The 24,697-nt window shown below is 34.9% G+C and overlaps 1 protein-coding gene across 7 annotated transcripts in view; it reads right to left on the bottom strand.

The window, feature by feature from the left end:
* FCHO2 (FCH domain only 2) overlaps nucleotides 1-24,697 on the bottom strand; it is an 86,080-nt gene that overhangs the window by 45,801 nt on the left and 15,582 nt on the right. For all 7 annotated transcript variants that reach the window (XR_003252120.1, XM_026057337.1, XM_026057336.1 and 4 more), the window contains exons 6-8: nucleotides 21,694-21,798; nucleotides 15,347-15,445; nucleotides 13,779-13,875 (exon numbers count right to left, since the gene is read on the bottom strand). Coding sequence is in view for 6 of the 7 variants with exons in the window: in XM_026057337.1 (XP_025913122.1) it covers nucleotides 13,779-13,875; nucleotides 15,347-15,445; nucleotides 21,694-21,798 (301 nt within the window). In the remaining variant the exon portion in view is untranslated. The remainder of the gene's footprint in view (nucleotides 1-13,778; nucleotides 13,876-15,346; nucleotides 15,446-21,693; nucleotides 21,799-24,697) is intronic.

Below are 24,697 nucleotides of genomic sequence, written 5' to 3' on the forward strand. Positions count from 1 at the left end.
TTTTTAAACCAAAATAACATTTCACAAACAGACGTTTTATGTGGCACTCTACAGTGAACCAATTTAGCAAACAGGATTGCTTTGATGAGTTTTTGGTAGCCCACATAAGAGCTGGAGTTTCCTGCGAACAGATGGCTTGGTGCCCAAAGAGGTAATAACACCGTAGTGCAGCCAGAAGCATGTTCTGAGACCACATCATCTCCYGCCAGAACCAAACACAGCCCCCTAGCCAGCCCACAGGCCTGAAGCACAGCTACTGCTACGGAAGCACAGCAGCTGTGAGCAATCCAGAAGCATTCTTGAAACGTTCCCCTGCGCTGCCCGCTGCACTTGTGCATCTGGAAACAAAAGCCTCTGCACTATCACTGCAAAAACGCCTCCAAGTGCTTTCTCCTCTGAAGAAGCACAATATCCACCTTTTTGATTTCTGCTTCCTCAATCATTAGATGATCTACTCAAAAACACCTAGAAGGCTGGCAGCATTATTGGAGATTGCCAGATATGGGTAACATACAGATGCATGTCCAAGCATTAGAACTCATGGGCTGGTATCACAATATCACAATAACTTTCATAGCAGCTGCATGGACATTTTAATGTGAATGTATTATCTATTCACTATGAGGCAAATGGGTTTTCTTAACAAGTCACAAACTCACCCAGTGACTAAAGTATAGACAAAGGGTTAACCCCAATGAGGATTTCAGTCCAAGAATCTAGAAGATTATTATATCTCAACTGCACTGATAATTTTGTTTATAGAACCTAATGCTGCACAGGCTGACCTCTGAAATTTCTGAGGCGAGTACTGACCACCATAGATTTACTATCCATTGCAACATCCAAAGAAGAAGAGTTGTTTCATGTTTAAGATGTATTGCTGACGACAGGGACTGAAGTCATTTCCTGAAGCAGACATTCTTGCAGAAGTTGCCAAAGCCCGTGCAACATGATAGCCCCAAGCACTGAAAAGGGCCATCTAGATATTGTGACATTGCAATAATAATAATTATAATAGTAATAATTTGCAGTACTACAGTCAAAGCATTGAGATTTCCTTTGTTCTTCCTCCCATAAAAAGACAAGAAAATGTGAATTGAAAAGGAAACAAGCATTCATATGAACATAAAATAAATTTTAAAAATGCATTAAAACTAAAGCAGGATTGTGAACATCAAAAAAAATATATTTTAAAACCTTTACTTGAGTAAGTAAAAAGTAATAACTGAGAGTCCAATTCTTGCAAAAGTCTCTGAATTAATATTCTGTCAGACTAAACATGGACAGTTTCAGGTTCCAGATAATGTTTTTATAATCTGCTTGCCTGTTTTTATATTGAACTATAAAATGGCAATACATTGGCTTAAGCATCTCAAATACCTGCATGTAAACTTGAAAATAGTATATAATACTCTACAGACACAGAATAGCAAAAATATAATGTAGTGCATAAGTGAAGGTTAGCCTTTACAACAGAAGGCAATAAGAAGATCTAGATTTCTATCACTGAAGGATACATATCCTACCTACTAGGATGTTAATGACAATTTGGTTAAGTATTCTACAAAGGGAAAGGGTCTCAAAATCAGTAAACCCCTCTAATTGTATATAAACATTTCCACCAAGCAACATCCTAAAACATTTTCCAAGACAAGTTGCTCTAGCTTACAGCATTCCACCAGCAGCGACAGATACAGATTATGGCAGAAAAGGCAAAGGGCTGATGCTACGGACACATGGAAACAGACAGCTGCTATCTGACTACAGACCAAAGCAAACAATTCAGGAGTGGGTCATTTCTGAAGATTTTGAAACTGAGGAAACTTTAATTTGCTAGAATAGAAAAGGGGGAAAATAATTTGAATAAATGGAAAGTCTGACTATAATTAATCTAACCATTTCCAATGAATGGCACTGACATAAGTTAAACAAGAGGGAGTCTGCAGCTCATGAGCTATCTCCTAGAACGTTCAGATGATATACACACCGTCTTTTGGTTGTAGGAGGTACGTGAACATGCAGACTTTTACAACACTGAAAGGCAAAGTGGGTGACTAACAATAAGGAGATATTGATCTTATTCAAAGATTAGTGAAAAAAACAATGTAATTATACTGATGCAATGGCGGTGTTAAATATAAAACAGTATCCAGTAGATTATTAGCCCCTGTCTATGGAAGAGTATTTTTAGAAGACACACAGAGAATGAAAAAAAGACGGTTTATAAATAACAACCTTACGCATGCTACTTAATTTATCTACAAAGTGACAGCAATTGTCTTGAAAACAGTCGAGTGCTTTGTTGATAACCTTTGTTGAAAAACAGTTACAAAACCAACTTTTAGAGTTTACTGTGAGGAAGAGACTCTGAAAACAATTTTAGCTAAGATCAGAAGAATAAAATCATTTGCACTTCTCTTAATAGAGGGGGGGAAAAAAAGGTTTATTGTTTGGATTTTAAAACAAAGAAGGAAGGCAAACGCAAAAGACAGTTACTATTACTAGGAAGGAAAACATAATATTATGTCATACTCTGAAAAGCAGCCCCCAGTAAGTGTATCAATGAACTGGAAAATCCTGCCTAGCTAAAAAGGTAAACAAATCAAGAATTCAACAAATTAACTTCATACTACAATCTGTTTTACATTTCTATCTGCTTTTATAAACTGTCTCCTTTCTAGCTTAAGGGGAGTATGTATGACAGAAAAAGAAATGTTATCCTTTCCAAGCATATCTTTTTATTAACTATGTTTCACTTTCAGGAACTGGAAATACTCAGGCACTCAAAAAAAAAAAAAAAAAAAGTCTGCCCTCCCCTCTACATTGCAAGGAATCAGTTTACACACACACATGCACGCATATAAACATTAACATATCTGTTTCAACCAAAAGCTTAAAAAAGAAGAAAAAAAAAGCAAATATGTACTTGGAGTTACAAATAAGATAACAAACAATATTCTTGTTTTTAATAAAACAAAAGTTTTTCTCTTTTATAGCAAATCATGCATGAAAGGAGGACAAATTTTTTTAAGCTGCACATGCTTCACATGCTGCTTCAAATGGCAAAGCTTTGCATGCCTGGCTCAGTGCCAGTTGACAGCTSAGCCGGATATCAATGCACATGCTGACCCCCCTTGCAGCGTGTCACTTCTCAATTGTTTCCGCAGTAGAAAGTTTATTCAACCTCTCTCTCAAATGCAGTGGACCGACCATCATTCTGCTATTTAATCATAGCAGAACAGGTTATTTTTCTGACAGCGCTAAAGCCAGAGAGCAATTCCTAATGAACAGCTTGATACAAATGGAATTTCGAATGGTTTAGCCTCAATTAATTCTGCTGTCAGAACAAATGACTGCTCTTAGTGTTTAGATGTTAAGCTGCATCACAAAGGTCAATTTTGTGTTTACACAAACATAAAAGCAATCTTTTTCTTGCTATCATATGATCCTGTTTCATGTTTATCAAAAATTTTTGAATTTTCAGATTCAGAAACCAGGAAACCAAAATGCATTTTTTCAACAGTAGTTCTTCTAACAGCAACTTCTCATTTTCACTACCTCTCCAATAAAGAAGAGTACTTTTTTCAAAAGATATAGAAAAAAATTTTTCTTCCAGAACAATTTTTATTCTAGAATAGATTAAAAAAAAAGTATAACTTCAAATCCAAGCACTGCTTTTTTGTAGGAATGTAGTATAAAGATGAATGGCTATTACCACCTTAGAGATAAATAACACGTATTTGCAATCTATTTATCATGTTAGTACCAGACTGCCTCAAGCAAATGTTAATTTGTGGATTCAGTCAGCTCTACTTCGCCACAAAGAGGATGAGGGAGAGGAAATAATAAAAAATTAGCCTGATAACAGGCCAATTTGAGGGAAAATATTGAAATAATACTGATAAAATTACATCCTTACATCTAATTCTATAAAAAGAACTTTTACATGGTTCTGCTATAACAATCAGTGAATTTGACCACTCTTTGTTACATCCTCATGCTTATATATGCAGCCTACCAGAGATACTGAAGACTTAATTGAATCCTTTTTTCAATTCATGTTGAAAAATAATAACTACAGTATTGCCTTTTCTGTCAAAAAGAAAAGATAGAGGTGATAATGGCAGCATAAATAATGACAATCATCAGTAGCAACATGCAGCACTTCAGAGAGAAGTCTTTTTTGGATGAAAAAATTAACATACATGGAGATTGTACTTTGCCTGCATTCACTAAAGAAGTCATAAAATCTAACTCTGTTTTTCTTACTAAGCTTCCAGTCCTGCACTTAGCTGAGCAGGTAAAGGGAAACACACTGTAGATCCAAGTGCCATGAATGCAGTAAGCACACTGCTCTCTAGGGGCAGCACTTCCCTACGGCTTGCAGAGCCCCAACAAAGCAGGAAAGAATCATAACCTGAATAGTTTGAATCTGAAGATTTAATTAATTATGATCTATTAGGATGCTTATCAGCAGCAAGGAGGCAGCAGATTCATTTCTCTAAACTAAAAGGAAAAGGTGACAAGCATCTTCAGTTACAATGAAAATCATTTTTATCGCTCAGATAAGAAAATCTTCAACAAAACCTTTAACACATACACAAGGCAAAGTTTAAAAGACAGAGATCCAACTATCCTGCAACACAAGATTATACAGCAAACGGTGGAAGCTTCAGCAGTAATTTATGAAAGCACAAGGTCTGTGAACAACAAAATTAATGTAAACTAGGGCAGTCTGCAGAACACTATGCTCCCAAGTCCCTCTCTCCACAGCACTCCCACTCTCTTTCAGTGTTCCTCATTCCTGTCTCTTCTTCTCCTGCCTTACACTTAAACTTCATCCTCTGTTTCCTTTGTGGCTGGATACACAACAGCATGGGAGACATTGCTGATTTTAAACCATCCACAGGCTGAGGGGCTGGCCAAATACACACGCACATACACAGACTCAGCTGTCTGCTGACTCTGAAAACTCGCAGCTGCCTTTCCCTTAAATGGCAGGAGTAATTTGTGTCCCTCATCTCTACCTTTCTCATTTTTTATAAAAATCTTTGCAACCTTTACTTCTGCATCAAATTGGGTTGCAARTGGACAATTCATGTGAAATCTGTCTGGGAAGGTGGGGGAAGGGAAACACTGAGAAATGGCAGGACAGCGTAAACCTAGTCTATAAATAAAAGTATCTGTAACAGTTCTGCCTGACTGCATGACGTGTGACTCACCTGCTGAAGGCAGAACATGCAAGAAATGTAGTGAGGAAAGAAATACACAGAGACATTCAGGTACTTTTCTTCTCAAAGAATACTCAGTTAAGTTTTTGGAAAACTACATTATAAATACATTAAATTATATCCCTGTTTGGAAACACATCCTTGCAACAATCACACATTGCCACTGTAAACCGAGAAAGAAGTCTTTCTTTCTGAACCCTCTTACTGAAGTCTTGAATAAAACCCAGGAAATCTTAGGAGGTTAAAACCATGATGGGATCCCTCCCTCCTGCCCTCACCCCCCCCCCCCAAAAAAAAGAAGGCTTAATACTTTTTTTCTGATAGACACAAAGTCCTCTTTAGGGGAATTTTAAAATGCTACAAAGCAGGAAAATTTAAAAGTGCTTTCCTATTTACCTGTACAGAAGAGTTCACATGTGGGGAAAGGAAGAGAAGAATACATGGTTAACTACCTCTTCACCCCAACTACAAAACAGCAAGTATTGCTTAGCATATGACAGTTTTCAAACATGCATCACCAATAAGCAAAAAAAAGTCAAAGGGAAATTCTTCCTGGTGTACCACTACTGCAGCTTTTTGCTGTACTTTTTTTCTGCAGCATGGAGTACATGGGAAGCTTCTTTGACAAAAAAGCTGAATGCACAGGAATAACAATGAGTAAAATGTGTATTCTGGAGTTCTACAAAGCCTCCCTCTCCTCCTCCATTTATGACCAAAGAGCTACTTAGAATCCAAGGCAATATAGATTTGATCTTGAAATAAGTCCTGCCATTTAAAGACTTACACAAAACACACATAATATTAGTTTTTTTGAACCTTGCATTGGACTTTGAAATGTCTAAACAGTACCAGGGAAATGTGTCAGTAGCTGTAAAAGGGATAAGTATATGGGACAAGATCCAGATTTTCCATTTTGTCTAATCTTCCTGAACCAAACAAAGGCTATCAAAAATGATACAGAGTTTAACTACACAGTCCTCTGAAGGATTGTACCAGCTAGGACACGAAAACAGAGAGGCATCCTGAAACTAAACTCCCAAGGCTTAGGAAGAAGTTTAATGCTAGTAACAACTATTTCAAGAACATGTAGAGCCACCATCACTGTGTTCTCATACACAAGGCACTTGAACTCACTATGTTCAATGCACCTAAATTCAATAAAACTTCAGATTAAACTTGGAAAAATTTTGGTTTAAAATGTAACAAGTTTTCCCAAAGAGTATTTACAGTTTAAAACCAAAGGAATTCTTGAAATGCAGGAGGATGTAAAGTCTTTCAATATTCAAAAATTTATTATACTCTTATGCTAAAAACCTCTCTCTCCCAAAGGCAAAAAAAATAGAAAAAAATTCTTCAAAACAAATCCCATTTTAACACTAAATAAAAAATTTAAATGACAAATCTATTAATAAAAGATAATAATTTGAAATTTCATTATTATGTTTGAACATGGGCTTAGGGACAAAGAATGTAAGTCTAAAAATCATTTAAGTCAAACTCCAGATGGGAGAGTACTCGTGTTAAACACATAGACCTGTAAGAAAGCATCAAGAAATTTTCATTCCAGGCATTTCTGTAATATTTAACACTTAATTTCTCACATAAATTAGCTTGATAGCAAAAGAAGAGGGAAAATGTCCATGCAGCTAGCTCATTATGCTAYTGCTTAGACATTTCCTTCTTTTCCTGCCCTCATACAACTCAGGCATTAGGTCAAGGGGTACCCCACTGCACCTTCACTTGCCAAAAGGCTGAAAAATCAATATCCATCATTTAAAATGGAATTACTGATGCAGAAGGCCACTGTATGCAGAAGGCCACCCAGCTGATCTGTGACAATTACGAAGACAACAAAAAGATACTGAAGAGAAAGCTGATGAGAGTCTGCACTTTGAGAACCACCACGGATGCACAAAGACAAATTAAGTCCAGTGAGAATTCATTTTCAAATGCCAGAGTAGATATTCTTGTTCAAGAGAAGGGGAGAAAACCAAACAATAACAACAAAGAGAATGACATGCAGATCTGGTTTTACCCAGTGCTCAATTCACTGCAGAAATTGTCTAATGGTAGTTTGTCCTGGTATAAAGTACTACCATATTGCAGTGTTACAGTCAACGAAATTATGAGTTAATTAGAAGTGCAACTCAGTGCAGTACAACTTATTGACAAGTGTAAGAATACTATATGCACAGTTTAGAATTTATTTCAATTTTATTAGAAAGGGAGAACATACAACAAGATATAGGGTTTGGAGTTTAAGTTCTCTAGTTTAAAACAACATTTTTCTTAAAAAGCTTTCATGTTAAAAGATTCAACCTGCTGCTCTACTCTGACTCCAACAATGTAAGTCTACTAACAAAGAACTACAGTACACATGCTTAAAAAATAAGTTTCCACATCTTTACGGATGGACTACTATAGAGACAATTTCTCTGAATCCCTTGGGCACTGCCAGTGTTGATGAACTAAACATCCTTCCTCGGCTGGCCTTCCACATAGACTGTTCATTAAGTGTGGAAATGGGCCTTGAGAAACTGAGACACTTCTGGCTATTTAAGCACCTATTCATAAATGATGGCAGCATTAAAATATTCAAAATATTTATAGAAAATATAAAGAAAATTATTTATAAGAACATAAAATACTTGCTTTGTTATACTTCCTTGAGGAAAAGAAGCTCAAAGATGTCATGCAGAGCTGTTCAAAAATTAGTACTAACTGTTTTCAGTGTTTATTTCCAACTACTTTGTTGCTGTTTAGCTTCTTAGAAAAGCATTTTCATAAACCCTATAAACTAGCATGTTATCAAACTAACCCATGGAAAAAAATGCCCCGCCCAGCTCTGTTTCAAGTCTTTCTCTCAAAGCACAGTTTATTATTCAAGTACATAAAAAGCTAGCAGCTTTAATCAAAGCAAGTTGCAATATTCTATGGCCCTTATTTTGTTTCTCAAGCCCTGGGAAAAGGACAAACTTGCTTCTAAAATTCCTTATGAGTAACACAATGGTTCTTAACCCTTTTTGTTTCTTTTATCCTGTTCAASTCACCTTGTAAGTTTCTTCATCAGACAGAAGATGCACTGTTTAACCCAATATACTAATTTAAATAGGGACAGGAACCCGGAGTAAGCACAACTGTGAATTTACTGCATGCCAGGTACTTTGCTCTAGCTTCCCAACAGTGGTGCAGCTCACTTCAGTGCTCTTGCATTCACTCTGGAAAAATACATAAGCAGTCCTCCACAGGCATTCAGGACAGACTAAAATGCTCATGTAAACAGCTTGAGAATGCCTGATAGCATGCCATAAGTTCACACCTGAACTTTGCACTAACACCCCCTACAACAGACGAGCACATAAAACATTATCCTAATGAAATAAACAATAATTCAGTTGAATTAAATGAATGAAGAAATCAGTTGCATTAAAGCCTAGATAGAATTTGTTTTTTAAACGCTTACTACTTTATGACTTTGGCTACAGGCAATGCTGGCAGCATTAACAAACTTGTAAATTAATCTAGATTAGATCGTTTTGATTGCCATCCAAATGGTAAACATAATGGTTTATCAACAGTTTTGAGGCTTGTGAAAACTGGACATTGCTTTCAGCATGAATGCCATGACTAAATTAACCACTATTTGGTAAGACCTAAAAATATGAATTGGGCTAAGACTCCAGAAACAGAGCTCCCAAATGTGTTCCCTCAGAACAAACAAGGATCTCTAGCACAGTGACAAAGATGCCAGGATGTATTTTTCTGATATGACCTCTCTTGTGAGGCACTGAAGATCTTGACATTAGCTGTCCTAAGTCACAGATTAATTTCTCAACCCTAGAATACTAAATAGTCTTCCCAAGAGAAGAATTTCAGAATGATTAAAAAAAAAAATTTTTTTTTGAGTCAGTATCTCCATTTGACACCCATGACCTTAAACTTTCCCATGACTGGAGTTACAGGAGCTTTGAGCCAATTTTTCTGCATGGGCAAATGACGCAAAGAGGTTTCAGCAGTTCCAAAAAGCCACAGACAAAACATTTATTTACCAGCACTGATGGTCAATTACTGCTCAAATTACCAATTACTGGCTTTGGCAGAGGGTGGAAAAGGAGTAGAGACAATAAATCTGTCCTGTTCTGAATCCTGCCTATTATCTGTGGAAGGATACAAGCATCCTGGCACCATTTGATTGAAAGGACTTATACTGTTATTTCTAGCATCTGAAAGGACAAGGGGGACAAAATGTTTTACTACATGCAAGAGCCAGTGCTGGCTGATCAACAGCAATCATAAATGACAAACACTRTCAACTACTTCTATTATCGTTTAATCCAAAGAGCTGATGGGTTTGCAGGCATTAATTTTACAATGCTTTAACAAACCCAAACAACTTCTTGCTCCTTCATAAAGTTCAAGTTTATTGGATGAAGAGCAAAAAGAGACAAGTAGTACTTTCACAGGCTTGCATCTTACTCTCCCATCTTGAATAATGTCTTTGTTTTCTCCTTCAGGACTCTCTGGATTCTAGCCACAGTCCCAATTCTAAATGCATGTACTGGCACAGCTAGAAGAGAACTTGCATGCAACTCATTCTTCTTTGCCAGATTTTCACTGCCTACTTATATGATGAAAAAGGCAGAGTTGCAGAGCAAAACATGCTCTGGATGATTCTGACTGTGAAAGATGGATCCAGACAGCACAAAACCAATGAAAAAGAATTATATATATATATATATGTATAGTGAAAAGATGACCCAGTGCCTCTCTTACACTGAATAATGGCACAGCACATGTAATAATTGACATCTGCAGATAATTGTTTTATTGGAAACTTAAGGAGCCACCAAGGAATCTGGCTTTCCATTGTTGTCTGTATTACAATAAAGTTTTTGTTTTCCCCGTCTTCATTAATTTTTCAAGAAAAAAAGCAAAAATAATATCAACAATTTAATAAATTACCAACAACCACTAACAATGACATCAGAACAAATTCATGAAAACAAATCCTGTAGATTTGGCTTTTGTTCTTTTTTTTTTTTTTGGTTAGACAACAGAAATAATGCAGCACAGCTGAGGCATCTCATTTGGCCTTCAAAGCTAGCTTCTGGGTAAACTGTGGTGGGCAAAAACTAAGATAGGGACAAACAAGCACAGCTGATTCACACATGAGAGAATAGAGCACAGTAACCCAGTAGCTAAAAATGGAAAATCATTCATGACTATACCACAGCTATACGTGTATTTGAGAATACCGCTAAATGCATGATATAATATCCTGCCTACTTCAGACAGAAGACCTTGGAAGAACATGAGATTACACTTCCTAGCAGTTTCTGTTTAATGCAGAATCAACTTTTCATACTGGAACAAAGGGGAAACCAAATTCTTCATGGATGATTAGAAGATTAAGTAAATAAGGCTAGAAGACATCAGTATGTCACTAATCTGGAACATTCAGCATCTCTGCCATTGATATAACATACACGCTGGGTGCAAGAAATAGACATTTTGCACCAAACTATTGGTGAATGTTCTGAGGAGCATGGAGCAGTAACTCAACACAAACAGAAAACTGATTAATCTGTAATAGGTCAATATATATACACGGCTAATTGTTTGCTGGCAACTTGGTAGCACCCTATCAGTGATAAAAACATCTTCCAACTGATGGCATCAAACCTGCTAGTAGACCAAAAAGCAGGAACATTTGATCTTTACAAACCATCCAGAGAACATATTAAATTCTGATCCAATGCCTGACTTGAAGGTGTAACACACTAATAGATTAAAGGTAAAGGTATTACTCTTCCAATAATTATTCAGGCCTTGCCACTTCTCTTTCCATTTTTCAAATACACTGTTTCACACTTGTAAGTGATTTTTTTATAGTTAAAAGATTTGCAACTGCATTTATGTTGCTATTCTTTACGCTGAATATAATTGAGAAAATAAGTGAATACAACTTCTTCAAATACTGTATTAATATGAAAAAATTTAAAGAATGTATAAAGTAAATTTAGTAGGAATTAGCTGGTAAAGCTAACTAGATAAGTAATTTAGGTAGCAGTTAGAAAAGAGCCATTGGAAAGAAGTCCATAAATGAATTTTTAAAACCTGCAAAGCATTAGTAGTTGAAAGAACTTTATTTGTACTAGAAAAATAGTGTACTAAACTCTGAAAGTCCCTGTTTGTTAGGAGTCTTAAGGTAACAAATTAGCCACCAGAGGGAGCCCATATAATATTGTATAAAGAGCAAAGAATAGAAAGCATAGAGATAGACAGGGAAGTTTCAAATATGCAGATGAGAGCTTAAGAGATGAGAGCTGCCTATATTCAGAAAGCTTTGCTGTTAATTGTTCATAATCCACACAGTAAAACAGCCCTCCTACAGTGCTTTCTCTCAGATTCATTCTTATTTTTACAGATGTAAATAAAAGTAAATGAACTCTGGTTTAAAATATTATAAATACAGCTAAAATGTATTCAAACAAACTAAAATATACTTTGTTGTGCATTATTCTTTTAGTTTATTAATTTGTTCTCCAAATTCAGTATTTCAGAATACCACTCACCAACTGATTTAGTATTTTAGCTCACAAATAATATGGTAGGAAAAAAAGGGTCTAGGAACTGAAGGAAGAAAGCCTGTATAGTCCTGGGGATTTTTAAAGTATTTCCTTCCAAAAGATTCAAGACTGGAATTTTAAGTAACTGTGACAGCCATGAGATATTTTTTCTACTTTTTTTTCCCCTATAGCAAATCAGCTATACTTTTCATTTTTACACTGAATACTTTAAGATTTAACTGAGAAGCCTCTTCCTTCTCCACCCTAGTGAGTTAATTCACATCCCAGAAAGTATTCTAGTGTGTTTGCTTCATGAGTTAGAATAACTTGCTATTAAGAACAGTTGTTGATTGCAAAATAGTATTTTTTGAATCAAAAAAAGGCAGTCTCTCCAACACTGCATGTTTCTGTTTCATTCTTAGAGAACCAGTATCTCACTTTGCCTTCTAATTCTTTGTAATTGTCAAAGCTGTAGATCTGATTTTAAGTTAATAAAGTGAACACAATAGAAGTGGTAACCAAAATTAACATCACAGTGTTTCTACCTCCTATCTCTGAACCTTCACAACTTCTTGTTAATTCATATTCTTTTGCTGCAGAATTTGCCCATATTTTCCCTCTGTACCATGGCTACTTGACAATGTTTATATAAATACAATAATGACACTTTACAGAAAAAAATTCAAAGTGTATACATTTCCACACTAAAAATGCAATCTTTCCTTAAAATTCTTTGCAGTCAAAATAGTTGCAGGATTGAAGAAATTAAATTTGGTATGAGCAAAGCTTAATCTGACCCCAGAGAATACAAATGGGATTTGATAAACTCTGTGAAGAAGCAAACAAGTACACAGCCATGACATCTTGGTAACAGCTAGTCAAAAAGGTGTGAATATTGAATTTTCACATCTGTCCTGTCTTTGGTCCAACTGAGCTTGAATCCCTGAACCTCATGCTGTTTCCTTCTTACTCTTCACTGAAAAATTGCAAAATTTACAGGAAACATTAAAAAATAGTTCCATATACAATCTTACCTCAGCCTACTCGTGCATTGGCATTATCAGATCAGAGAATAAAAGCAATGCCAGATTAAAGAACCTAACAGAGGCATAATAAGATACCCACTAACCTTATTTAACAATTCAGTATTAATGCTCAAGATCCATCTTATTATGTTAACCTTGCTCTGAAAAAACTATGAGCTTCTGTATTTAAACAGCAGAGATGCTAGCCAGGACTCCCAGCTTTAAAAGAAAAGCGGTACTCCCTAATTCCTGTAATCGCATATCTAAGTGACCATATAGTCATGTCCAAATATTAAAGCAAATCATGTAATTTTTCTGTAATGATAGATACACATACTATTAGATTCTCTTCTTATGCCAATCCAGGGAAGTCTTATACAGCATACCAACAAGCAGTGCTTTCAGAAAGTACTATAAGTTTACTTCTTAGTAAAGAGAAAACAAATAACCTACAAATAATCTATTAAAATGCATGATTTTGTATATTAACCAAATAAACTGATGCAACTGTTACAACAGTTCTGTAAGCAGCTTTATAGTCATCTGGTTCTGAATATATCCATAAACTTCTTAAATAAAATTTGGAGATAAGTTTTATGCATAAGCACATAGCAGAGTAAGCCTGTGAAAGGAACTTAAGTTCACTGACAAATTTCACTGATGAACTAAGCAACACTACAGTTTAAGAGTTTCTCTGAAGGTCTATATACAGGGACTCAGCTCTATAAACTACTATGCTTAACAAACACACAWACTACACATATACAGTAAATTATGTGTTAAATTTTTATGAATCATTTAATATCAAAGCTAACAAATTATGGGAACTCCAGCTAGCAAATACATTGCAAACGTAACACACACGAACAAATGGGGTTTGACCTTGTATTAGGAGTGGAAACTGACACAGTTTTAAAATTAACATTTCCTGTTCTTTTATGTTAATCTCTTACCAGGTCGTTCCTTGCCAGTTCCTTTTGACTCAACAAATTTCTGTATTAAACTCTCAACTGTAGTATTTGTCATGTTATTAATAAACTCTTCATGCACCTTCAAAAAAAAACCCAAAAAACAAAGGAAGGTAAAACCCAGCATTTGAAAGAATGTGATTAGCTTTAAAAAGTGGTTTTCTCTAGGGTTAATCTTCAAAGTATTGCCCTCTAAAACATATTAAAGGGCTTACAGAAATCAACAGGCATTTTATCAAGAAAATCCCTTCATTACTTTAACGTTAATAAGTGTGTGTACCAGAACATATACAAATGAGGAATGAAACAATATATCTTGATGGCTGGTCTAGGATTTACTTCCATTTCTTCTGTCTAAACCACTTTTGTATATATAGTTTTCTGAATTTCTGATAGTAGCATGTCCCACTACAATGTTAGAAAGACAGGCAGTCTCTTAAGCAAGCACCAGTAAGGGTGTGAACATTTACCACTGCATTATCACAGGTCCCACCTGCTTGAGTAAAAGCATTACTGTTGTAATGTTTTGATCTGGCAAAGAAGAAAACACATGCTATTACTAAAAAGTCTTTCCAACAGTGTGGTATAGATATGCTTTAGAAATAAACAGCAGGACTCTTGTGATCATCACACACTAGCAGAAAACCTCAAAACTAAGTGAGGAGCAGAGTGACTCAAATTCGAAGTGTTCACAAATAAAACTACATTTTAACACATCAAAAAATTAAGGACTATTTATAAGGATCATTACTTAAAAAAACCCAAACCGCTGCATCAAAAGAAACAATACAAAGCTTTTTTTAATACTGTTACTGAAGACCTTTTCCTCACAAAAAACAAAATGTATCTGAAGTTCTGAAACTTTTCAGATTGATGTGATTTTAAGTTTTGGTTAAAGAAAAGCACAAGCATCCCAGTTGTGTGCGAAATGAGTGCTAATTTAATACCTAGAGAACAGATTTTCAAATAAACTAAAAATTCTTTAAACTGTCAAAATATTATTTTCTGTTTAACACTAAGTTTAATAATTACTCAACCTTACTTATTCAGTAAAATTTGTGATATTAAACTTATAAATGTAACAGGAAGCAGTAAAAATTTCAGCTCACGTTGAATTTAGATATTGAAAAAAATTTCCACTACAATGAACAATATAAGATGATGATCCATTTAATAAGAATTTTCAGAAACTGGTTTGAATAGTGAAAGAGAATTAATACACATACAAGCATCATTGTTAATATGCTATTTAAATAAAAGATTAAAATGGAAGTTTAGCAGATATTGAAAGCTCCTTCAAATATCTTATAAACAAGTTCAGTACTCATATAATGTTTGATATTTGTGGTGAAAAGACCCAAACCAGCTTGAAAATCTTGCTTGAATCCCTGAACCATTTCTCTTTATCTCCTCCTACTCCCTCTGGTTTAAAAAGTTACTACCATTTGAAAGATGTGATCTTGTAATTATCACCAAGACAGTAAGAAATGTTCCATTAAATAGTTCAGAAAAATGCATATTATAATCCAAATAAATATTCATATAAAAATTACCTCTCCTATGTGTAAATGAATTTCTTTTATGGTATTTGACAATGATTCTATAATCTCTTTCATATGAAGAAGGTGTGTTTCTTCAATGTCTTGAAATTTCTGTAAACCAGATACAAGTAATTATTCATAATGAAAACAATCCTTGAAATACTAACTCTTAAATTTTAATTATGAAATATACTAAGCAAAAAAGGCAATTACTTTTTCAGATCTTGGTCATGGTAAGTAGTGTTTAAGAAAGGAAGGTTTGGATTCACAAAGTTACTAAATAAGGTACTTAGAAACATAACATCCATTTAGAACTATTCAACTATTGGGGTTTTAAAGAATAATTCAAATTCTGTTGTGCTTAAAAATCATAAATATCAGCAAATAGCTAATTCAACACTATTAAAAACAAGGATTTCTAATGCCTCACATATACAACATTGTGTTATAGAACATTTTATTTCCAAGGAAAAGTGTTTCTGCTTGCATGTAGCAGAGGATACTGTAAACAATCATAGCTGTATTTTTACCACTTGACTTATTCTTTAAACTTTTACCTATCTTGTTTTTTCTCCTTATACATAATCTCACCTGTTTCTTCCAAGAGAAAATAGGGATGAAGGGTGTTTAAAAAACTCCTTTCCCCATTACTGAAGATTTTCATCTCCTTTTCTCATCTAATCCCCCAAATCCTATTTCTAGATCTCCTTTGCACCTCCTCCTTAACACTTCCTCCTCCCACTCACAATGCACACATGCTCTCTCTTTTTCTAGTAATCTACATCATTTGCATCTTTAAATATGATTCATCTGTTTGATCTTTAAACTTGCTGTAAACTGTCTTTGCAGTTACTGTCTGGAATTTGTCCTCCAGCTCCATCTTTCCCAGGCTTCCATTTGACACCTGTTGTAAAAATCGATTCCAGTCTCTGATGATCCCTTCCTAGACAAAGATCATACTCTCCTCACCCTCCTTAACAGTCAACCATAATCTTCTTGAAATCTTGCTCTATATTTATTCCTGCCCTCTCCTAGTTTTCTTCCTACTTGAGTAAATGCCCTTCAAGTGTGTCCTTCAGAACACCGCTTAATCCTCTCTTCCATTTTTATAGGGTTCTCTGAGGATCTTCTCTCTACATTTCTCACCTCCTGGTACTCTGATCCACAAACACAAGAACAACTCCAGACAAACAAGTCAAATGCCTCTATCTCATGCCTATCTCCTAAACTCAGTTTCTTTTTCCTTGCCCTACTTATATGCCTCTCTAGTCATCAATCAAGTAGATCAAAATTCTTCTCCAGAAGCCTTTTCTTGATTACAGAGCTTATGATCATCCTCATAATTTTGTAGCCTCTTCTTTGACCTTCCTGCTTTTACTAGCTGCCTGATTATATAAACTACATTATTTTGCTTTCAAAGCTATCTATGGGCCATCTCTATAAAATCTTCTCTCATTCACTATCAATGTGTCAACACCTGTATGCAAGTGACCTTCCAGATTGTTTGCATTACCTAATTTTTAAACTCAGAGTGAACTTTTGAGATTATGCCAATGCTGCTTCCTTTATGTTTGGTTCAAGCTCCCTGTAAAAGCCTGCAAAACTGATGCACCATCCTCCTTCAAGCTCTTCTCTATAATGCATATCAAAACGGCTAAGTGGCTGTCCATTCAGAGATTTTGTCTAATATGTCAGTGGATATTACCACCCCCGCTACCCCATTATTTTCTTATTTCTTGTTTTATGCTTAATATTCAAAGTCTTTGAAATAGAAGCCATCTGGCCTCGTACAGTGCATAACACAAAAGGGTTCTGATCAAAGACTAAGGCTATCTAGGAACTATAATACTAACATTATTCATACCATAGATATAATCCATTAAATGAATTGTTTATTTGAACATATGAACAACATATTTGAGATTAAATTTTTGAAAGATCAGTCCATGTTGAAAAGATGTACTGAAATGAATCTTGGTATTAATGACCCAACACAAATGCAAGTCACTTCTTAGCATTTTAAGCTACAATAAAAATGAAAAAATTGTCATCAACAGTATCCTTAGCTGTCCAACTCAGCACACACAATTAAAGCAAGCATGCTATTTTTTTAAACACATTTTCCTGTAAGTTTTAAAATGCATACTGTAAAGAGTTCTTACTTTCTTGAACCTTTATTTATATGCAGACTGCTCAACAGCAAAGAATTCCAGTCAACTCTCCTCAGTTCCAGTTAACACAGAAGACTTTCAAAGGATATTTTAACACTTTCAACTATTTGATCCTTTCCAGTGACTGACTGTATGTGATTAAAAAAAAAAAAAAAAAAGCTTCTAGCCAGGTGGGATAACTGGCATAATGAGATGTTATATTTTCTTAACAATTATATAACCACTGCATAGAAGAACTATAGCTTTTCTCACAAAATTTTTCAACATGAAGAATGTCACATCAATTTCTGAACAACAGAAAATGAACTATGCTTTTACACTTTATCAAACTGAAACATCTCATGTTTATTGCAGCATAACCTATGATTTTTGCAACTCAAGATTAGCAAGATCATGCTTCACAATTCAACTTCTCAAGTTCACGTATCACAAGTCATTTCCCTTTTGATAACTGCAAGCAAGATAGTTAATGACAAAAAAAGAAAAAAAAATAAGCAAAAGTAATGCAGAGGAGCTGAAGAGTTAAACTAAGAAAAGAGGACAGCTAAGCGAGGACATTACTACATGTTTACTCAGAATATAGCCACAGCAGCTCAAGATGTTAGTGTCCTCAGAACAATTTTATCCGAACAGCTAAGAGAGATTTAAGTTCAGCCAACTGAGTTTGCACTGAAACACCTAAGAATGCTCACATTCATTTATTTTGTTTTCAGAGCTACTAATTTCAAGTGAAATATACCCTAAATTAAGACAATCTACAGTATGTTTGATTTTAAAAGGGGAGGGGAGAGGGGACTTCCACATTTTCAGGAGTTTTGCTATTTTTCCTATGACATAAAGTGGCAATCCTTCCAGCAAACTGTAAATGCAGCTACACCCTGATACTGCAAACAAGTCCCATAGGTAGGACTTTCACTGGCATAATTCTAATTTTATTTTCCAATATGAGTAGCTGTGGAAGATAAAGTCTCCAGTTGTCCATTAACTTAAGTGGATATTTTAAATTTAGAGTAAAAAGGTTGTTGCAGATAAGGAACTAAGCACATAAGACAAATGTGGTTTGCAATGAGAGGTAATTTTGTACTGTTTCTGTAAAAAAAAAAAAAAAAAAAAAGCCTAAAAGCATGGTCAGGTTTTCCCAGCCTTAACACATTTGGTATAGTAAAAAGATACCATCTTTCTCTCTACATCTCAGTCAGGTTTATATACCTAATATCTAATACCTACCTAATAACACAAATAAGAAAACTGAGCAAAAAGTATCTTCATATTCGGTCTCTAAGTACAAAACAAGCTGAATCACTTCTCATTCTTTTGTGGTAGTGGATTGTTCAAATGGATTTTTTTTAGCATGCAATGAAAAGCCCAGCTAGTTTGCTTGCTGAAAGCCCCTGTATTTTCCTTCAGTAATTCATTGACAATGAAACCCATTTCAAACACTCTTCATGTTTATCTTACACCCGTTCTAAACAAGAACTCCTTTACACATTACTCACAGCTTTCTCCCTCACTGGAGACAAGTTTACAGTGCAGTTTAGCAAGGCCAGTTTATTAAAGTTGTATTAGTTAAACATTTTCTTATTGTTTCAGAGAGCAATAAATTAACTGCTACAAAGAGAGTCTCTTTCTTGCAATGCAGGCAGCGGACAGCAGACAGCTTTTGTGAGACTAAAAGATTAGAGCAACCTGACTGAACTTGCACTGAAATGGATCAGAAGCCTTTACAGGATCTATTTCAATGGGGATTTGGTAACTTCCAGAACAAGCAAAATAACAAACAGGGCAAGAACTTAAATTATTCTAGCTCAATCCATAAGAGCACAGCTGCATATGATCTGAAAAAAACATCAAAACAGTTCAGTATTTTTCTGGTTCTACTTTATTTCTTAGTATTAAAAGGGGGGCCTACAGCAAAAGTCAGGCTGCACTGTAATTTATACATACTACACAGTGGTGAGGTACTGGAATGTTTATTGAGCAATTACAATAGTTACGCTATCAGGAACACTACAAAAAAGTTCCCATTCTGGATAACAGCAGTATGTGTTCACATGTCAGCGCGCTTCCACCTATTCTTATTGAGGAAACTTTCCAGGAGGAATGTTACACTTCAGCGGTAGAGATTCTTTTGTCAACATAATATTATGCTTGTTTCCAACAATTAAGATTTTAAAATACATTCAAGTATTTTTAGTTATTTAAAAATGCAGTCTAGTCTCAAAATTCTCAAATGATCACAACCACACATGCCAACGCCAACCCCTATCAAATTGGCTAGCACAACTGATCCACAAATATTTCACCTTACACACACAATCCTAAAGCAACAGATGTAAATATATAGTGTTGACACCTATTCAGGTGAGTACAGGACACAACGTCACACACTTTAAGCCAGCACTAATGCTTAAAGATGCAAGTCCCCACCCTTGGCTCCACATTGCTGCCTCCTTTGTGTCACCATAAATGCTTGTGTGACCTCTTAATAAACTGGATCTGGGAACTGTTCTGGGTTAAAACCAACTCTTCTTACTACATTAGGTTTATCTGGATTAGTTCTCCAGTGCAGCTCCTCATACTTGACAAAGACAGAGGCATGGCAGGAGGTCAACTGCTGCTTTTGACAGTAATACTAACTTAAAATATATATTGGAAAAAAAACAGTCTCACACATTAGAGATGAGAGAGAGAAGTACAACAAACCATATAACCTAGCCCACCATGGTAACTATGAATTTTTCTTGGTGAATTTTTCTCTATAAAGCCTTTCTATACCAGTGAAGAACTGCAATCAACACTGTCTTACCCAAAGAAGGCACAGCTACATACTACACACACACACACACACACAGAGCATTTAAAATGACAAATATTTTTAAAATGAGAGAAAAATAATGTACTTAACCGAATTTAACTCAAATGGAAAATGGAAGCATAGGGGGTATAACTCTTCCAAACAGAACCTAGTGAGAATACTGGAAAAAAGATGCCTATTGACACCTTTACATTAAAGGGTTTACAAGACTCCTAATATAAGTCATGTAAAGGAAGAATTTTGCAGCAGTATGCTTGAACTCTTTTTCAGCACAAATGCCTGGGGTGGGGGGTTGGTATGTAATACATTTGGTATCCTTTCTGTAACAGCTGTGTTCAAAGTCTATTCAGAGATGAACTAGATTTAGTTCTAGTGAGATTTTGGAAGTAGGAAAGCAGTTTACAGTTTACAACAGGGTGGCTTTTCACATGTCAGTCTACACAATCCCCATGCTGTAAAATCTTCATTCCCACAGAGTTATGAAAAACTGTAACACTTTTCCACTTCTACTTTAGTAATACAAATATGACTAAATCTCCCTAATAATTTTTCCATACCTAAAAATAATCCTTTGAAACTAAGGAAAAGCACAAAGAACTTTCAACCAAAAGAAAATTCTCACCTTGTAAAAGCTTTATTACAAAGAAATAGATACAAAGAAATATGCCAAGCAGTCCTCAACTAAACCATTACCGCTAAAAAAAAAGGTGTGTTTTACTTTTTTAAATCTTGAAAGTGAAAAAAAGCTTGCTATTAACAGATTTGGAAAAAAAAAAAAGCTTTAAAATATACAATGAAGCAGCATATAAAAATCATACAGAGAACYTGATATCCTCTGGAATACAGATTAAAACATCTTTTTAAAGTAAGGAAAAAAATACACAGAAATCTGAACAGATATAAGGGCTTTTGACCACCTCAAATAAACCTTGGGAAGGCACTTTAACAAGCTGTTACTGAAGTGTTTTGCTGGAATAATAATGAAAAAGCACAACGGATCCCAATACTAAAACTCCTATCTGAATTCTGCCCCACCGGCAATCCACAGGATTTCCCACATTATCACAACACATCTACAATACTTCCAGAAGTTCATTTTGCTTTCTTCCTAAAAATTTTTTCAAGAAGACTTTCCAGAGTGCTAATACTTAAATGGATTATATAGTGACACCATCATTACAATATACATGGTCAGTCAATGTTTGCCTTTCAGGCCCCTACTACTTTTGACACTGTAGTTCACGTCAGTTTTCAAAGGACATTCTATCTTGAACTGATTTTCCAAAAGCTTTGATTTCAGATCAAATCTGAATGAGAGACAATGAAATCTACTGATCTATTTTAAAAGCTAACTGAATTAATGTAACACTTACCTGTGCAGTTTCTGTCATTTTCTGTTCAAAATCAGATTTAACCGCAGCATATTTCTCCACATAGAGTTTATAGGTATCTGTAGCTTTTTTCAATTTAACTGCTGCCTATAGAAATTAAAAAAAGCTGTCAAATGTTACACACCCAGTCTGTTCCAATGCTTTTAAAGTCATTAGTAGTAATAAGCCTATGATGACTTATATAAAAAAAATTCAGGTGCATATCAAAACAGTGAAATGTCATAACAAAATTTCACAACCAAATAATTCAGATTCAAGCCTTTAGAGATGTCTATTCGAAGTTGTACATAAACCATATAACCATTTCAAAAGATAACAAAGTGATGCATAATAAGTAGTTATCCCATTTAAATCCCTGTTGTTTTTCAGCAATGACTAATTTATAAAGTACTACTTTTGATATCAACATTTTAACATTTTTAGCGCTGAAGTTAACCAAATAGCTCTTTTGTCAAAGATGCAGAAAAAACAGGAAGAAAGCAGGGCTGGGATACAGTGCAAACAGAGAATTAGTACAATTTGGAAAGAGTCAACAGTAAAAAAAGAGGCACTTTTTTTTTTCTTTAGAACAGAAAGAAGAAAAATAAGGAAAAAGACATTCAAGGGAAAAGCACAGGCCGTACATCAATGGAAACTAAGAGGAGATATTTGAAACAAAGAGTTATGAAGACCACACTGATGGGCAGATTTATGCAGCTCAGATTTGTTTACAATGGTCCTTTTTGGCTTTATAATTTATTAATCTGTTTCATTATTTGTTCCCATTAACCAAAATTATCTTTTTGTGGGCTTAACATTCTTAAAAGACAAAAAGAAATACAGGAGAATCCCAAAATTACATCAAAAGCAAAACTGATTTAAGTGATTATTTTTAGTAGAGAAAATTATTTTCAAAGTTTATAGCATGACACATAGGACATGAAGTTTTTGGAATCTCTGATAATATTGCTATCTCATCTTCAAATTTAAAAATCAATTAAAATATATTTTATTTCTCTTGAACATCAACGTTTTATGGCTTCTTTGCTCAACATGCCAAGTTTATCTCCTTCAAATTTCCCATCAGTTAAAATTGAAAAATATTTCTGAATTGTTAAAGACATCACTAAAGATAGTTGTATAATATATATTTTCTATTTGTTCTGCTTCTAAATAGCTCTCCTCCCTTCTTTCAAATGAATGCCATCAGTCCCACAGTAAAAATGGCAACTACTTCTCATTTGCAATGAGTAAATTATTACTTGGAAAGCTGAACACTATCTATGACTTTCAAAGAAATGAAAATAAAGATGCCCTCTGGAAAGAGGAAGTTTTATTTTGGGTTTTAAAGAGAAAAATAACTGAAAATCATGAATAATAGTACAGTGTTAACACACATTTGGCTAGGAAAACAGCAACCAGTATTTCAAAGGAAGAAAATTTGAAGCTGCAGTTCCACAAGCATTTTTCCAGTTACAGAGACAACTTAAGCAGATTTTGCTCACATAGTCCTCTAAATGCAGCACAACAGAGGCAACTTGAAAATACTATACTATATAAAGAATGTGTATATGGATCCTTTAGGCATTAAGGATGGCATGACAGGATGTATCAAACATCAATTACTTCCCCCGAACTTTACTTCATTATTCTCACTCTTGCAGCTCCACATAGGGGAATTCCCAGGAAGAAAACAGTGTTTCCCAAATGCCACTTACTATACCAAAAGTACAAAGTGCTTTATAAACACTCAGTTTCAAAAACAGTTAAGGTTGATTTGCAGATGATTCCAAATTTAATCATTGAAAAGAAAGGAAATGCAAAGTTACAAGACTTTTAAAATCATATTTTTTTGTGAAGCATTATGTAACTGAAACCATGTATGCATGGGATTTTGACACAAAACTGAAACATTCTCTGCCTCTTGTAACCATGTCTAAGTATGAGCAGAATCAGCAGTGTATGTGTTGAAGAGCATTTATGGAAAGTGATTATTCAGCAAGATAGACAAAATGGTTAAATGTGAACGCTACAGGATTAACCAATAATCTCTTCTGAAAACAGGATGTGTGTATTCTCAGGTGTAGCGATTGCTAGAACTCTATTTAGCAGACTTACAGTAACTGAAAGCATGAGGATCAGTCAACACTTTTTTGGCAAGTCATTATAAATAGAGAAGTTGACATGCCAGGGAACAACAGGAAATTATTACGCAAGTTAACACTAACTTTCGGCTTCAGTCAGTTTAATGAAATTACATATCTCACCATAAGATTCCTCCTCAGATTCTTCAATAAAGCATTTCTCCAAATATTTGGCCTTACAATAAGCTCTTAGCAGACATTTGCTTCTTTATCATGTTATTTCATGCTTTGTGATAAAGTAGCTGTCTTGTGATTTTGATACAAACATTTTTCATGTTCTGCTGAAAGTAATAAACCTATTCTCTGCCAAACAACCTTTGCTACCGGCTTTCTGAAATGATAAGCGTGAATTTGAATAAAGACATAACTGGAAAGAATGTGATGGCCACAGTCAACAGCCTTCGTTGGAAACATTATTTTTGAAGTATTAGCTGAGCATTCAACTATGGCCTAATTGTTCTGACAAAAGTATTGAGGGARTATGCACAAAATAGTAGATGAAAGCCTTCATGTATGTCATCCTATGGTGCTTCCTCTTTCTTCCTTCAGTAGGTAGACAGTCTAGATTGAACAGTTTTTGTTTTCTGCTGGACAAGGGATTACAATATTGTTTCTTAAAAGCAAGCCTTCCATAAATTCAACCTTTCCTACTGAAAAGTTTTAATCTTTTTACAAGAATTCTGAAAAATTACATTTTGAATAGTCTACCGGGAAATAACCTGTCATCCTACACATTTCTGATTCATTCCTAGAACCCAACACTGCCTGTCAGTTGAGACAGAAGGTAGGAAAAAAGCTAGGTTTACATTAAAGACAAAACAATTAGAACAAGCTCAGAAGGGTCACTTTGGTATGAGTGAAAA

This window comes from Apteryx rowi, unplaced genomic scaffold (assembly GCF_003343035.1).
Source record: "Apteryx rowi isolate R43461 unplaced genomic scaffold, aptRow1 scaffold_139, whole genome shotgun sequence".
NCBI lineage: Eukaryota > Metazoa > Chordata > Aves > Apterygiformes > Apterygidae > Apteryx > Apteryx rowi.